The sequence below is a fragment of the Anopheles moucheti genome, chromosome 2 (assembly GCF_943734755.1).
Source record: "Anopheles moucheti chromosome 2, idAnoMoucSN_F20_07, whole genome shotgun sequence".
NCBI classification, from domain to species: domain Eukaryota; kingdom Metazoa; phylum Arthropoda; class Insecta; order Diptera; family Culicidae; genus Anopheles; species Anopheles moucheti.
Window position 1 is genome coordinate 61,337,311 of NC_069140.1, and position 16,325 is coordinate 61,353,635.

Consider the following 16,325-nt stretch of genomic DNA (forward strand, 5'->3'; position numbering starts at 1 on the left):
AGTTTTTGCAGAAAAGTGTTCCAAATCTCAATTTTCTCCAACGATGTTTCTTATTGCTATAAATAGGAATGTAGTTTTGAGTAAAAAGATAACCAATCGATTATTTGTGAGCGAATTGTCATACACGCGTGCATTTAGAGTGTAATAGTGGACATTGAATTGAAGGACTCTATGAAATTAATGGCTGCAGCCCAACGAGGCAAATGAACTAGTTTATATAAATATTCATTACAGTGATTGTCGATAACGCATGTGAATAAGTATATTAAATTTTTATCAGCTGTGCCTGTGGAACAGTGATTGCAATTTCTGTTCCAAGCTGTACGCGAAATAAATGTAGCAAGACGTTCCCTTTGAAGCATCGTATGTTGTGAAGAAACTCAACCGGCGTTTGAGAATGAAAATGAAAAAGAACCAAACAGCAAAAAATGGACCCAAAACTGGTTTTTGTAAGGTATGAAAATTCAGAATTCAGAAACTAAACCTACACGTACCTCGGGGCTGATCTTCGAGGGTGCCATTGAAGAGGGTTATTCGTGCAAATTATCCAGCGGCACCGTTTGTCCCATCTCACAGCAAACCACCGCCAAATGCCGAACTAGGTAGGAAGCGGTTTTGACTGCATCGACGTACCCGTAGTAGCGTCTTGGGTGTATGTGTGTGTGTATATATATACTCGCAAGCGGCAAAGCAGCGAAGACTGCGGGAAAAATTAGATGAAAAAACTCGAAAAAATAAAATACGCACGAAAAGGCTGGCCCGTTCTTTAAATTGTTCGATCCAAATCGTCCAAGAAGAAAGGCCGAGAAACAAGTACGCTAATCTTATTTTCGCATGTGTTATTCCGGTTCCGCAGAAGTTCGTCGTTCGGCCAGAGAGAAGCAAATTTTGCAGCATAAGCATCGACCAGTAACACAATCGAGACGCAGAAAAGGACTGCGTAAGAGAGTTTCAAGAGGATAATGAAAATCGATCTAATAATAATAAAAAAAAAACCCCAGAAGAAAGCTACAGTACCGTGCCCTAACCAGCCTCCTGCATTCGATGTGATTGTTTAAGTGTGTTAGCAGTGCTCACGATTTAATTAGCTGCTTTTTATTGTTTGTCCCGTGTTGCTATGTTTCAATCGGTTTCATATCGTCGCAGAAGTATGAAATGTTTACGGTGGTGAAGTTGAAAGCAATGATTAAATCAATGTGTTTGTGTTGTTGTTCCTTGCAATTCTGTGCATTCTGCCATGTGCTTCATGCCATAATATCGATGTCTTACTAAAATGTGCGATCAGCGTGTTACGCTTGTGAGGTGAGGTGATAGTATGTGTGCAGGGGTTTTTTCCTTCGACTAAGTTGAAAGATTTTCGGCGCCGTGGATTACATTTCGGCGTCGGTCAACAGATCCGTTTACATCGCCGTAAAGTGTGCAGGTCGTCGGGGGTGTCGAATGGTTTTGCATCAATTTCTACCGAATCGGTTCGTACGACACGAAAGGAGGATAAACGCGCAATACAGAAAGCAATTAATTTCTAACGCACCGTTGAACTGTGATGGTGCTCGACGTGCAGAATTTCTATCGTAAGGAGCCCGACCGGCTGAGGCAGCCGCGATTCGTGTAGCTCTGCCATGACCAAGCAGCTCTGGAACTGCGATACATCCTGGCGATGTGTCCAGGCATTGGCAGTGATCCTGACCATCCTGCTATTGCCCGGTACAGGTAAGTGTTCTCTTTCACATCATTCGCTAATTTGATCGTCGATCGCTCCATGTCTCAATTTTGCTCTGCTTAATCCCGGCGATAAATCATCTGTCACCAAAGTGAAATGGTGTCCACAAGCTAGTCGGGGAAAGTGAAACCACCATACTCTCCGATGCGTATGACTATTTATATTTGCAGGTGATATTTTTCCAAACGAAATCATCCAAATGAGCAATTTATGAATGATAAACAAGACCTTTGCAAAGTTTTTTTTTCTCTAAAGCTCACACGTTTTCTTATATTCTAACATGACATTCGTCGTCGTCCAATGCTCATTGTAGACGTTTTTTTTATTATTATTAGCTCTTTTGCACATCGAATGAAACCACCGTGACGCACGTTTGAAATGTAAATAATTCAAAGCCGAAGTCAGGTGTATTTTGTGGACAGCTTTATAGATTTCATCTATGTAGATATATTCTTTAAATAAGCTGACCCACCCTCCAATCCTCCAATGTTTACTGCGTTTCGATAATCTCCAAAAAGATGATGTCCGTTTTTTCGTTCATAATAAGATTTTCATTAATTGGTTATGATGTGCATCAAATATCTCTAGACCGTAAACCGTATTTTAGTATGCATACGCAAAATGTTCACCAATAGCTATGTGAGGTCCTTGGAACGCGTTTTCGTAAAAACCCTGTGCAATACCTTACTTATCGAAAAGTCTTCAAAATCCTGCATTGGTTTGCATAAATAGGCTGATGAGCTTCATCATCAATTAAATTTCACTTGGACCGAGGGAACGGGTGGAAGAACTTTTGGGAGGAAAAAAAGTCGCTCTCCATTCTCAGCCGTTAAGCTTTTGATTTTGAGAAGCAGTGGCTGGATTGAAACTGCCCAAATTATTTGGCTTCATTCGGTTTCGGTTACGGTCTGGATTTTGGTGTTTCAGCATTCGGTGCTTGTGCATCGGTTTTTAGTCGAAATGCCTTGTGCTAGCACTATTTGTGGCAGGCACAGCAACATCGCCGTAACACAGTGCCGTAAAGCATGGAATTAACAGCACGCGAACGTATCATTCATGAACAACCTTGGATATGTATGGGTTGTATTTGGTCTTTTTCTTTTTTTTTTGCTTGAAATGTGACCACGTGTTTGCGAAGGAAATCGAATCGCAACATGCTGTGAGTCAAGCAGATACGAGGGTACGGAACATAAAATCGAGCATGAACATAACCAGAGCATAATATTGGAAAGAAACGAGACAGGAAACGCGACCAGAACATAAGCAACTGGGAGAGGATATGAAATACGAGAAACGAAACGACAGCTATGCTAAAAGAGCGTACGTTTGGATTTTCTCGGCTTTAAATTTTCGCGACATCTACCTAAAATTCTTCCGAGTCGACTCGCGCATTAAAACCGCCACGAACATGGTGGTGGCTTGCCTTGGCTGGAATAAAAGGAAACCAGAGCCATCAGCCTATAAGGAAGTGACTGACAATATGAACATTATATGAAGATGAGACTGGAACACAAAAAAGGGACGATGGAGAAGAACACTGAATGGTGAAGACAAGAACACGTGATGTGATGCGCTTTTTCTTCCAGCGAATCTTTTCGCACCGTTTCAGATGCTTTCGGCGCCGAACGGTACGGATGGCTAGAGTGGAAAGAATTTGCAGCAGGGCACGACCGCAAAACGTAAAGAAATCGAAAGAATTCGTCCTAAGAACGTTATACGAAATCAGAAAAGAGTGCAAAACGGAGGAATTTCATCATCGCTTGAATAAATAAACGAAAGACAGAATGGCAAGGGAAAATTATACAACGAGTTTTCTAAATCAGACGGCATTGTATCACTAGCAGAACGTATACTTAGCTACATATAAACAGGCCTGAATTGAATACAAACATTCTCTTTTATTATATTTTAGTATGATTTCGCTCAACGAGCACACGAAACATCGTACGAGTTTCGGAAATGGATAGTGAAATATTATGTAAAACAATACCTGGTGTTTCAGCACTGCAAAGTTCTCCCTTCCAAATTTAAAATCGCTTCACCGGCAATATAATAGAGCCGACAACAACTCGGTCCGGAAGCGGAACATCTCGGCGAAAGCGTTGAAGAGCCTTTCACACACACTCCCATATAAGAACTTAAGTGTTTCAGCATTTACGATAGGGGGCTACACAATATACAACCACACCTGTCGATGCTGACGCTAAAGGTCGATAGATATTGCACATGTACAAGGAAGGCACCTTCCAAGGCTCGGGTTGCGTCTAACCTGACGAGTCCGTCGGGCATAACAGGCCCGATTGAAGGGTCTTCCCGTGCGTCTTGTTTTTAATACTTCAAACATCCTCACCTCCCTTAGCGGCGGAAACGGCATTGAGTATTACTATTAATTGATTTTGTATTGAATTCTTATGTCTCGCTTCCTGCAGGAGCAAACATCAGTTTTAAGGGTTATTTGTAAGGGTATTGTATCGTAGCGTACGTGGCGTGGTTGCTCGTTATTGATCTCCCGTGCTCTGTACCATGGCAGCGGGCTTTGCGTTGCTCAGGATATTGTTAGTTGCTATATCTTGTTTAGTTTTATCAATAAATAGCAGCGCCTTATAAAATCATAAAATACTAATCATGTTGCTATCGATTTGAAATTTTTGTATGTTGCCAATTTGATCATTGTATGGTTATGTTCTGAGGTCATCCGTTATGGACCTTGTTGTACAGCAGTATCAGTTTTACAAATGTAACTGATGTCGCATCAGTAACGGATCTTATTCATTTGTGTTATTTTACGTAGCCGATTCAGTCCAAATTTCACCGACGGGAAGGTCAAAATATCATGCTGAGTGCGTTTTTCCCCTAAGGTTTAGCCAAACACGATTCAAATAGTGGTTTCGCATTTAGCAATCAAGAAGCATAAACCTGTCATAAAGGGGATGCTATTTTCTACTAACTAAACGGACTGTATAGTATCGATTTCATATTTGCACCTGGTCTTAGTTGAAACCTGATCTGATTGACGACTGCTTAATTATTGTGGTAGTTAAAATCACAGACAGTCAACTATCATGGGCCAAATTTCCAGAAAAATAATTCAAAACTATATCCCTCAATTGGACGGAGGATTGGTCCGTATGGGTATGTCGTGTGGCACAGGCGTCATTATCAAAAAAATCGCTGAACCGCTTCAAGAATAAATTTAAAAATTATTCGTATATGGCAAGTATGACTTACAAGTAGGTCGATACGCCAAGGACCGGTGAAGATGTTCTGTTTCCAAAGAAATGTCAAACAAACATTGTTTTCTTCTTTAGTCTAGCGATTCAGTAACTGATATACTAAATACTGTAGCGTTTCGGATACTATTTGATGCCGGTTCTGTCGTTCTGTACTAGATAGACCCAGCAAGATTCTATAGTCTGCTACTCCTTTAATATAATGAACCATAGGTAGCGCTTGCATTTGAATAGCTTACCACGTGGATATAGTCAATATTTGTGACTAGATTTGCCTATATCTACAAAGATAGTCGAGCTTATAACAGATAATAGAGATTTCATAATATGATTTCTAGTTTCGTGTTCTGATATAATACTATCTTGTATGTATTGTATGCTTTTCATGCTTTAATATGAAAAATATGCTTTTTATGAATTTCAGAACAAAATGTTACAGATTTATTACTACTACCACGAGACAATCTTATAATAAATTAATCTCGAAAAATTCAATTAGCAGTGTACGATGGAAAATATAATACATCGTTTTCAATTAATGCTTCGAATACTTCCATAGATCATTTTTTCTAACAGTCGCAGAACTTTTTTGCGATGTTGAAGCTGATGAAATGGGTGTTGAGTGTATAAATTACCGCAGCACGATTCGGTTTTTTTTTGTGCCGCACAACGTGAGCGTGGTGCGTTTGTGCCACCAATGAATATACGAGCGATAATTCAGAATCATGCAGAGCTGCCGAAGATATCTCCCACGTTGAAGTGCTTGACTAGCCTAGAGTGATGACATTCGCGATAAAATGATGAAATATTTGAACCACTTTCCGAGCTTAATGTGAAACGAATTTGTTTTCAGTGAAAGTATTGATTTTGAATAAAATCAAATGATTGAATTTGATAGAGCGTGGATAAAAAAGGAAGCAAATATGCCAGAAAGAAACTTAAACGCATGGTCATATTTTGCGGTGTTTCCCAGCTAGCAGTAGTGCGTCAGTAATTGATCTTTCTTCAAATGGGGAATGATTTATCGGACGCCAATTATGATGCTGAAAGGTATATTGTGTACATTTTCAACATGGCAATTATGATCCACCAGAAATCCATTGAAGCTTCTTCCTGCGCTCATTGGATCGAAACCGTTTGATATTTTCACACATATCGTTAGCAGAAGCTTATGAATATTCGATTGTTGAGGGGATTGATTTGAATCGTTTGTCGTGCATCGTATCAAAACAGGCCGGCTCATCAAAAAGTATCTCAGGAAATGAGTCGGTGTGCGCTATTGTAGCGGGGGTATCATAGTTGTGTTACCACCGATTGGTCAAAAATCATTGGAGCTTTAGTATGCTAATCGGTTGAGATGTTATCTCCGCCTTTTGATTTCATACCAGGGATCGCTAACGCAGTCGCTTAATAGCTTCTTCTGAGGCTACTCTCATTCACCCGCAACCTAAGACATTTATGCCACGCATTATCCAATCGCGACAAGTTTACGTATCATTGCTGTTTAGTTATCTAGACCGGTTCCGGAGACTAGAACAAGTGTTCGAGTCTTCCTTTTCTGTATTCGATCTATATACCGCTTTGGTTTAAAAATCCACCAACGTGGTGTAGTCCTGTATTTTTTTTTCGAATAACGTATTTATAGCACGTAGATTTGTCAACCTAATCGAACAATAATATCGAAAGGTAAACACACTTTCTTATACCTCCGGTTCATCGTCCTTCATAAATACGTTTAAATACAATTCGTTACTTCCGACAATGGTGCTGTAAAGTGTTATTACGTAAATTTCATTCTTGTTATTCACTCTCCATTTTGGCAGTAGTTTATATTCTCCCCTCTTTTTTTCTATTGATCTAAGTATTTATGGCATGGATGAAATAAATCCATCTCATTATACTAATCGAATTGCTGCAAGATGACGATTTATTTGGAACTGTAAAATTGTGCACACGAAGGAAAACTTTACGGAATTGTGGAATATTTTTTTTTTATTTATTCAGGAACGGCCAGGCCGTATTGCTAAATTGTGGAATATGATACCCTAAATTATATTTTAATGTAGTTATAACATAATAATGACTCGTAATGTATCACAATTTTAGTGAGTGGTTTTTTAGACACTAAAATTTAAACTGGGACGGTTGTGTATAGTATTTTTTTCATTCTAATACATTTGATACACCGTCACGCAAAAAAAGAAAACAAAAGCATAAATACTCTTATCTTTAAGTGATACCTCTTCAGTTCATACGGAAAGACCCAAAAGAACGCTTGTGCACGACGAAGAGCTTTTAAATAACATAATTTTACATTGAAAGACAACGTCCAGGTAGGTTAAGTTTTTTTGTTCGAGAGGAAATAAAATAAGACTTAACAGGCACGTGATTTGCCATGCGATTGTAGAAAAAATCGATTGAATACCACAACCTAAGAGTTGCTCGATATTGCTCTTTTGTTATGACATGTTTCATTTGGAACATAAATTGTGTATGTGGTGAGGGCGTTCCGTGTGACAGTATAAAATAAGGAGGGTTTCAATTCACTTTATCAATTATTAGTTATAATCCATTTTCGAATGATTGTTAAAATCATTCCATCATCACGAAATAAAAACTTATTTCAGTTGATCTATTTGCTGAGTAAAGATGCAATATATTTTCATCAAATTGTACCATTAGTTTTCAGAAACTTTTTCAGAAACCGCTGCATTTTAGGTGCATTACAAACGTTAAGATTGAACATTTTATTTAGGGGGAAAAGTAACAAACTGAATTAAAAATCACCCGAACTAAGGCATTCATTTACCAAACTCCAGCCAATTGGACTGGAAGTCTACCAACAACAGTGGATTGGTTAATTGAAAAAAAAAACAATGAAAGCTGCACCAAGTGGGGATCCATTTTTGTGGGGTGCCTGTTTTATTCAACCGTCTGGGCGATTCGTAGCTTTTTGAAAGCGCTGCTGTTACATACCGCTGCTGGTTGCTTATCTCTATACGAGTGAACGAATAGTCAGAAAAACGTTAAGGTGAGATGCGTCGTGGTGGTTTCACTAATCCTGTTCGATGCTATTTCGTTGAGGAAGGTTTTGAAACTGGCCGAATATTTAAATAATGTGTTTCGGGTAAAATCGGATCACCTTAAAACGTATTCGCAGAAGGTACCAAGGTGTGGAAAGAAAACGAATGATAATGTAACAAAAAATAACAGGAAGAGCGACAAATTTAATTATCCCATATTCTTCCCTTGGTGTTCAGTGTTTTTAGTTTTGTTTTATATCTTGTCACACAACATCCAGATTGAGGACGATTTATTGTTCTCAGTAGATAAAGTCGACATTGAATGAAACGTTTTATCGTATATTTCTCATTGCCTTTGCGCGTAGGGTGGCATGTAAGGAAATAATTCTACAAATGTGTGTATTAACTAGTATGTAAATATCCCTCACCCAAACGTCCCACAATTTTCCAACATTCGTGTGTTTCCGTGGTTGAGGAATTCCATTGCCCAAAAACAAACGTAAAGCATAAACTCAACGTGATCTAATTTGGAAGATCTCATCGATGAATTTCACAAGTATGTAAATGAGGCATCCCACCCATACACCGTTGAATGAACATGAAAAAGGTTTGTTCAGTTATTGACCACTTGGCATGAAACGTTGTTAGTAGATGGTTGTGGCTTGGCGTTCTATGGATGACACGTTTTAATCTCAACCACCAGATGGTGTTATGTTTGATAATGTTATGAAATACAAATAAATTTGACGAACTTACTACGGCTATCCGCGGAATAAAATGGTAAATTTGTGGTGTGACTATACATAGTCACTTAGACAATCCAGTTCTAAAATATATATGGCATTGAAAGGAATAATCATAACATATGATGAATTAATTAATATTAAAACACATGTATAGAAATATCAACATTCGTTTAGTATATGTGCTAGCTAGCATCCCATGGACAAGGGCTTGAATGTTTATGCGTCTGAGCATGTGATGTTTTTACATAAAGTTGCTTGAGACATAATGCATGTGTGCTTGAACAACAAAAAACTTATCAATCAGCAATATCTGTTTTATTTTTTTTTTCATTTTCGTCAAAGAGCTCAGATTTTGTGCAAAGCAATGCGAAGCAGGAGGAAATGCTAACAAAGTTCAATTGATTTCATTAAAGAAAAATGTTGTCATCAGAATGTGACAGTAAAAATCGAAGAACACAACCGCAACGGTGGTCTCATTTTGAGTCTCTTAGCAAAAGTTTTTCAGTTGGTTGCTGTGCAAAAAGTTGCACAGCGCTGCATAAATCAATGGTGAAGTGCAAATTAAACCATATGTTCTTTTGACAATCATATATTGTATGCAAATAAATAGCATTTATCTTTATTCAACGTTACCATGCTTCGCGTACATGTTGGGTAATAGAAGCATAGCACCAAAGAATTGATCAATTGTTTGATTTATGGGTAATCAAAACATAGCACGAACTCAATACCATGAACATAATCATCTAAAACTTACAAACTGCTTTCCATTTAAGCCTTCGAATGATTTAAAAGTTTAATGAAACAATCCTCATCATCCAGAAGCCCCTTATGTAGATTTCCTGCGTAGTTATCAAAATACAGTTTAACGCCGTTTCTAACAATGTGGACAAGAGAGTGAGACGAGTTAAAATAAACATTTTTTTTGCGCTTAATTGATGATTGAATTGATTTACGAATTTCTTAATTATAATATATTTATGAATATCATATTCCCAATATATTTCACCCGAAGTATTTAACACGTGGTATTATATAGTTATGTGGTTCAATTACCCCAATATTACTACGATATGGTTGTTTTAAAGTTACTTGTTCGATAACACCTTTCATTCTTAACAATACGTGCTGCATCGTTTGAATTAACTAGACACTAGCTAGGCATAATGATATCATAACAGAAAATTGAAATTCCAAAATTAAGTTACGATGAAAAACTGGCCTTCAAAACGTGGACAAGAACTATAGTGTGCGTGGCCTATATAATGACACTACCATATCTTGCTGAAAGTTTTACGCTTATGCAGCTCTATTCATCAGAAGCCTTAGCCGACACCTATCGGACAAGGCACCTTTATCTCGAACTCTCTTTGACCGGTTTGAAACGAATAGTAAAATCTCCGACGGAAGCATAAATTCTTCCTCATTAATAAAGAGAGCTTTAAAAATCGTGCATCGTTTCTGGCTCTGCTTTACTGCTTTGTTCGTTACTTTGAGGCGTCGTTGTTGGTGGCCTTGGGTGGATATTCGATTTTCTAGTCAAGAGGTTCATTGCCAAAGAATCAAGTTATTGCAACGCGAGTTTTGTGCAAAATTTCACTCCTCATTAAAAACATTTGAGCTCTCCTTTTTAGTATGTAGCAAATCACGCGTTATACTATATTATCTATATTTTGAGCTCTTTATCTATACTGTGATCGAAGTATAATGCATATTTTTTATGAAACTTTTCGTTATTTCATTTGTATGAAACAAAATACCGTAACTAGCGATAAATAGCGTTGCTTGTAGCGATGTAGTTCATTATTACGCAGTCGAAATTTTCTAATTCTCTAGGGTTGTTATAGTTGTAGCGTTTTACGATGCAATAAAAATATAAACAATTTTCAAAGCTTATACAAACAATGCTTAAATGTTTAAATGAATTAATAATACAATTAATTTAAGAATTGTAAAAACATATTCATGGTTTCAAACTGATATCAATTTAATTGATTAATCGCTATGGTATAAAATGGTATAAAAATAATTTGTTCATTAAAAGCTTATTCAGCTAGGCCTCTGAATCACGATCAACTATCGCACTTAGTACTTAGACCTTTTCAGTAATTTATTTGAAATAACAACTTGTTTCTTCCCATTATGTCTATTGCTTCCATCTAGCATTTCCAACAGGATTTCCCAATATTTGTTATGCAAATGATTTAGGAGCCACATATTTCTACGAAGCATAATGTGTCTCGATTTCCAAAGGCATTTGTTGAGTGTACTTTCCTTTCCCATTGGCACATGCACAATTATTGTGCGTTCTTTGCACAAATAAATAGCCAGTCTTTGCTGTCAGCATTGTGCCGCTTGACAAATTTCTCTATTTTTCTTAATCTTGAGGAAAAGGTGATTCAGGCAAACAATGACATTCATCGATTGTGTTTTTCAATGGGCGTATATGATTGCTAAGTCAAGCCTCGTCAACTTAATTTAAACCCTACAGTTGGCCGGCGTAAACAAGTGGAGAGAGAGAAAGATACTTCTTATGCAGAATGATTGATGTGGTTATTTTATATGACAGCACATGTGTGTTCGCGACAGACGTCTTTGCAAATGCTTCGATTGGTCATTTGCACCGCACAGCGATGCTGCCGTTGGCATAAGAAACCAGAGTACGACGTACCTTGTCCATTCCAGATTCGTCAATAGTCAACGGTTGGAAAGAACATCTCAGGAAGACTCTTGGGTGATTTGTTAGTCTCATAGACTACGGGCAGATCGCCGTGTCAAGATTTATCTTGTTACACTCTGTGCCGTGTTGTGGTCAACTATGAAGTGGTTGGAGTTTTTTCATACTGATTTCTTTGGCATTTCTCTTGGTATTGAAATTTTACTGTTTCTTGAGAAATGTGCTCAAAAAACTTGTTGCGAGCAAAAGAAAAACTTAAGCCTGTGCATATCTAATCGCGTCGCACATGAGTAATTGTAGGATATTACAATGGAATTTAGCGTTCGCAAACATTTTCAAAGAAGTTTGACTTTCGTTGTACGATGACATCCTGGGAAAATGATCTCTTTCTAGTTTGCGTGTCAACAAAGGTTTGTGTTTACTTTTCGTTCAGCACCTTATGGTCGATTCCTTTATACGGCATTTTTATGATGTGAAATACAAACTAGTTAACCTAGCTCAAAGTATCAGTTTTTGTTTTACTTCATGCTGATATCGGGATAATTTGTATAAAAACATAAACAATAAAGTTTAGTTATAAAGATAGTCAATTGCGCACCGGTATACAAAAGTAAAAGAACATCTTTGGTTCCTATAAATTATATGGAATTGATAATTAATTTAAAAACAAACAGAAATTTAAAACATTATTGCATTACCCATTCTTAAGGGTTCATTACGATTGCTAATTACGCAAATTGAAAAATCTACGATTTATGACAGCTAATTGCAAAATAATGACACAACACGACAGTACACCGATGACAGCTATCTCATTGCACTAATCGATATATAATTGATTTATGTCTTCTTTACGTTAAGACACATGTGAACCGAAACATAACTCCCTTCGCTGGTGCTTCACTGCATGCTTTCAAGGCGTAACAGTTAAACTGGTTACTTTGCATTCGTTTTACATGTTCATGCTACATTTACCATTATTTTGTTCGTGATTACTACCAGTAATTAACGAGTAGTTTAGTATGTTAAATTTTGATTTCATTGAAAAAGTTTTAACTTATAAATAGTACTTGTGGTAATGGACAGTGTTCAGTTACTAACCCGCTTCCATTCATCGTTAAGCTTTATACAGTAAAATAGATAATTTGATCAAATTTGTGCATTAATGCATTTCGCTTGGGACAAAAATTATTGTCCCGTATGCTCTGTTCATAAATGCGACAATACATTTTCAATACGCATGATGTTCAGAAATACGAAAGTGACCTTTCACTGTAATGATACACAAATTTCCAATAGTCGATAATACCCAAATTACTATAGTATAAATAAAACCAAATAAGTAATACAGCGTATGAACACGAACAAATTAGTTATTGTAGTGGTCGTTGATCAGAATCACTGAAAATCTTGTTTAAACATAGCTTCGAAATTTTCTCTTTATGTTGTTGTTTGTTGTTTTTATAGAGACTTTGAGCTGGGCAGCTATATTCACCTCTATGTTTTCTCATGATGGCTAAACACTTATATACAGACAGACAATGTTAATTTTTATACGGAAAAAGTTTCTTCCCAATGGAATGTTGCAATTTCATATGATAATTGGTAGAAAATATTACAACTTACGTTCAGGAGATGTTTTGTTTACTAAAATCATGCTTATCAACTTGTTTATTGTTTATTGTTTACCTTCAGCTTTTTTGTTCTTAGCAAAACGTTAAGAATTGTGAGCCATTTTGGCCAAAGTTAATTTTATTACAAATGTTAGAGAGTTCAACTTCAACATACAGATTCGAAAGTCTTAAGAGAAGTCAATATTAATTATAAAATATCGTCAAAATTTTAGAGTGAGTAAATTTCGTTTCCGAGGAAATATACAGCACATTATATTCATAATTGGACTATTTACCCTATACGAATAGCTAAGATGCTTCGTACAAAATCAAATGCCTTTTTATTGTGACATAGTTGTCTAAATATATTTTTATATTTTACCTTTCAAGTACCAAAACCGCCAGAATTACGCTATATTACTAATCGGTTTGTTTGATCGTTTGGTGCAAATGATTAGCACATTCTTGGGCACGAGAATGTCTATAGGTCACGTGATGTCTGGATATAAATTTGTCCACGCCACAAAAATCAACTGATAAAAGTAGTAGAAGCAATTTCTCGTACCATATCTGTCAGAATAAAACTGGGATATATGTGTAGCGTTGATTATGTATGTTTGCTAAATGTTTTAATTCTCCTACCCGTTATCAATTCTATAGGACTAATCTTTATTCTGCAAAGTGCAAGCATATGTTTCCTTTGGACGAAAGTTTAACTAGACAAGTTTATTTGATAGGGAAAAAGTGAAACTGAAAGGAAAGTTGTGTTTGCCATCGACAACATTTTAGGGGAAACCCTATTTTGGGAGCGTAACAGGTACGATTGTGTGCCGATCAGAATGAGTCTCTAGAGGCTCATCGATATTCCCTAGCATAAGTTCCCGTATCGGCTATCAATGAACACAGGTACCGTTTCTGTTTACGAGACGATGAATAAAAATTTAATTAAGAGAATTAACCAATATCAATAAATCTTGTTTTTTATTGATTGATTTAGTTGGCACATGTCCGAATCGACGAAGAATATTCCCTATGGGGTCAAAGTCACAACTTGTGGAGTGTAATAAAAAGCGGGTGACTAATTGTATAGTTTCAATGTCGTTTAGTAGAATTTTGAGTTTTGAAAACGGTTTACGTTTGTCACCATTGTCGCCTATATATTGTTCCATAATGTTATTCTACTTGTAACACGTGTAATGATACTTGTTTATTCACCTCTCCTTATAATTTGATTTATCCAAAGTATTTATTCTGCGGTATTTATTTATTTTTTTTTTTGTTTTCGTTAGAACGGCCTGGCCGTATCAACATTTATTTAATAATTGATAGATGCTTATTGTTCATAATGTATTGCCTGTTTGTAGGACATTTAAGACATCTAAGTCTTCATCGATATCTTTAGCTGGGTCGTTTAGTCGTTTATGTTTTGGTTCGAATAAAGGTGGTCCACTATCCAAAGTGAAGTGATTTATGAAATATCAAACAAATACTTGATCAGAACGGATTAAGAAAATAAAAAGGACGATATCAGATTATGATAAACATTAAATCAGCATGCCAGCTTAAAGCTTCCTTCAATCTCGTTGGGCACATTTTTAATATGGAGATCAAATTCCTGTTCGGTAGTTTGTGGAGCTATTGATCAGTTTTGTGCGGGAAAAGTTATATGACATGTATTTATGGCGTTTATCGCTTAATTGCTGACTGAAGATTTTGTATGTAAGCCGGCATTCAACATTACCATGAATCTACCTGAATGTAATGGGATATCGTAAAAAATCATTTACGATACTTAAACAGATGAGTGTGAATGCAAGAGTTGTAAACTAACCACATTAAAGCCACCTCTGAATAAACAGATTCATTCGATATGGAACAGAAGTGAGTCGATTTTTCGACAATTATTTTCACAGACATTTCGCAACTTACTGCTAACCATATTTAAATCTGTCAGCAAAAACAATGAATATTCATATGTTTAAAATGTATGCATAAAATACGGAAAGACAAACCTAAGACTAAGAGATGAGCGTTAAACTTGGTGGTTAAAGTGGAGACAAAAAAATCTACGAGCATTAATTAGGTTGAATTTGATTTTATGAAATTACAATTCAGCTTAGCTATACCAAGAAGACGTGGCATGGTGGAGATGTGTCGAATATGCTAGTCCTTTGACAAAATAAGCAATGTCAGTAAAGTGTGTTCCTGTAATCCAATTTTGAATAAGCTGTAGTCGAACAAGTTTACCTTGCTCTCTAGATAGATACAAACTTCAACAACGATAGATACTTATTCAGCGTTTAAGTACTCTACTGAACTGGATTACGGTAAAGTTAATATTGTTTTACATAAAGGCATTTCGACCTACTAACACATAGTGCAATAAAAAAGAAAAATAAACTGAAAATTGATTAGCTATTGCGCAGCTGCATGCTTGTAAAGATTGTAACTTGGCTCAGACAACTTTCTTCCAGCTAAATAAGATAGGTATCCAACTTAATACTGTGATAATTATGGTATCATAAATCAGAATCTTAGCTTCTTAGAGTCTCTGCTTTTATTAAGCCTCTTCTAGACTAGTAAGAATGTGTGGATAAAATAAGCAACAAGAAAACGTAGAAAAGAAAGCAAAAGAAGTGAAGTTTGAGAAGATATCGATGCGAGGAAATCATGATTGTCTTCGTTGTTTGCTTTGCTAAAAGGCTCAACGATGCTGGATACTTTTTTTTGTTATCGATCGTGTGTTGTTTTATGTGAAACCCTGAAACTGAGCAAGCCATGTCATCAACATCAGATTGCTCCTGGAGGTAGAAAGAGCACCAATGGTTTTTTTCACCAAATTAAATGGAAAAGCAGCAACAGCGACAACAAAAAAAACAAACTGATGAAGATGATCTGCATTGGGACGATCGCACTCAGCAGCGTGAGCGTCTTGATCTTTTGTCAGGTTTTTGTGCCCTTTTTTACATAAGTTAACGGTGCGTCAGGTTGTCGAATGGAATCCGGACGAATCCTTATCTCTACTGCCGTCGAGCTGTTATTTTATGGCGCTATACTACGTTGTCGGTGACTTGTGAGAATAAATGTTGATGGTGGACCTAGCGGAAACGGCAACAAATAACTAAGTGGTAAACTATCTAAACCGCAACGAAATGATGAACCACAGACTATGGTGCGAGATCTGCCTTTTCAGTAGGCAGATGCGTTACTTGCCCGAATGTTGCTATCCTGTAAAGCGATGTTCGAAGCGCGGTTGTGAAAAAGGGAAGAAATATGATATGATCACGAATTAGCACCCTTGTGCGTCATTTTATAA

The 16,325-nt window shown here is 36.7% G+C and overlaps 1 protein-coding gene across 1 annotated transcript in view; it reads left to right on the forward strand.

Annotated features, from left to right (window-relative positions):
• The first annotated feature begins 1,555 nt into the window (after positions 1–1,555).
• The window catches only part of LOC128299569 (protein kinase C-binding protein NELL1-like), a 43,519-nt gene continuing 28,749 nt past the window's right edge, over positions 1,556–16,325 (forward strand). The window contains exon 1 of the mRNA XM_053035573.1: positions 1,556–1,710. Within this exon, the coding sequence (XP_052891533.1) occupies positions 1,620–1,710 (91 nt within the window). The 5' untranslated portion in view covers positions 1,556–1,619. The remainder of the gene's footprint in view (positions 1,711–16,325) is intronic.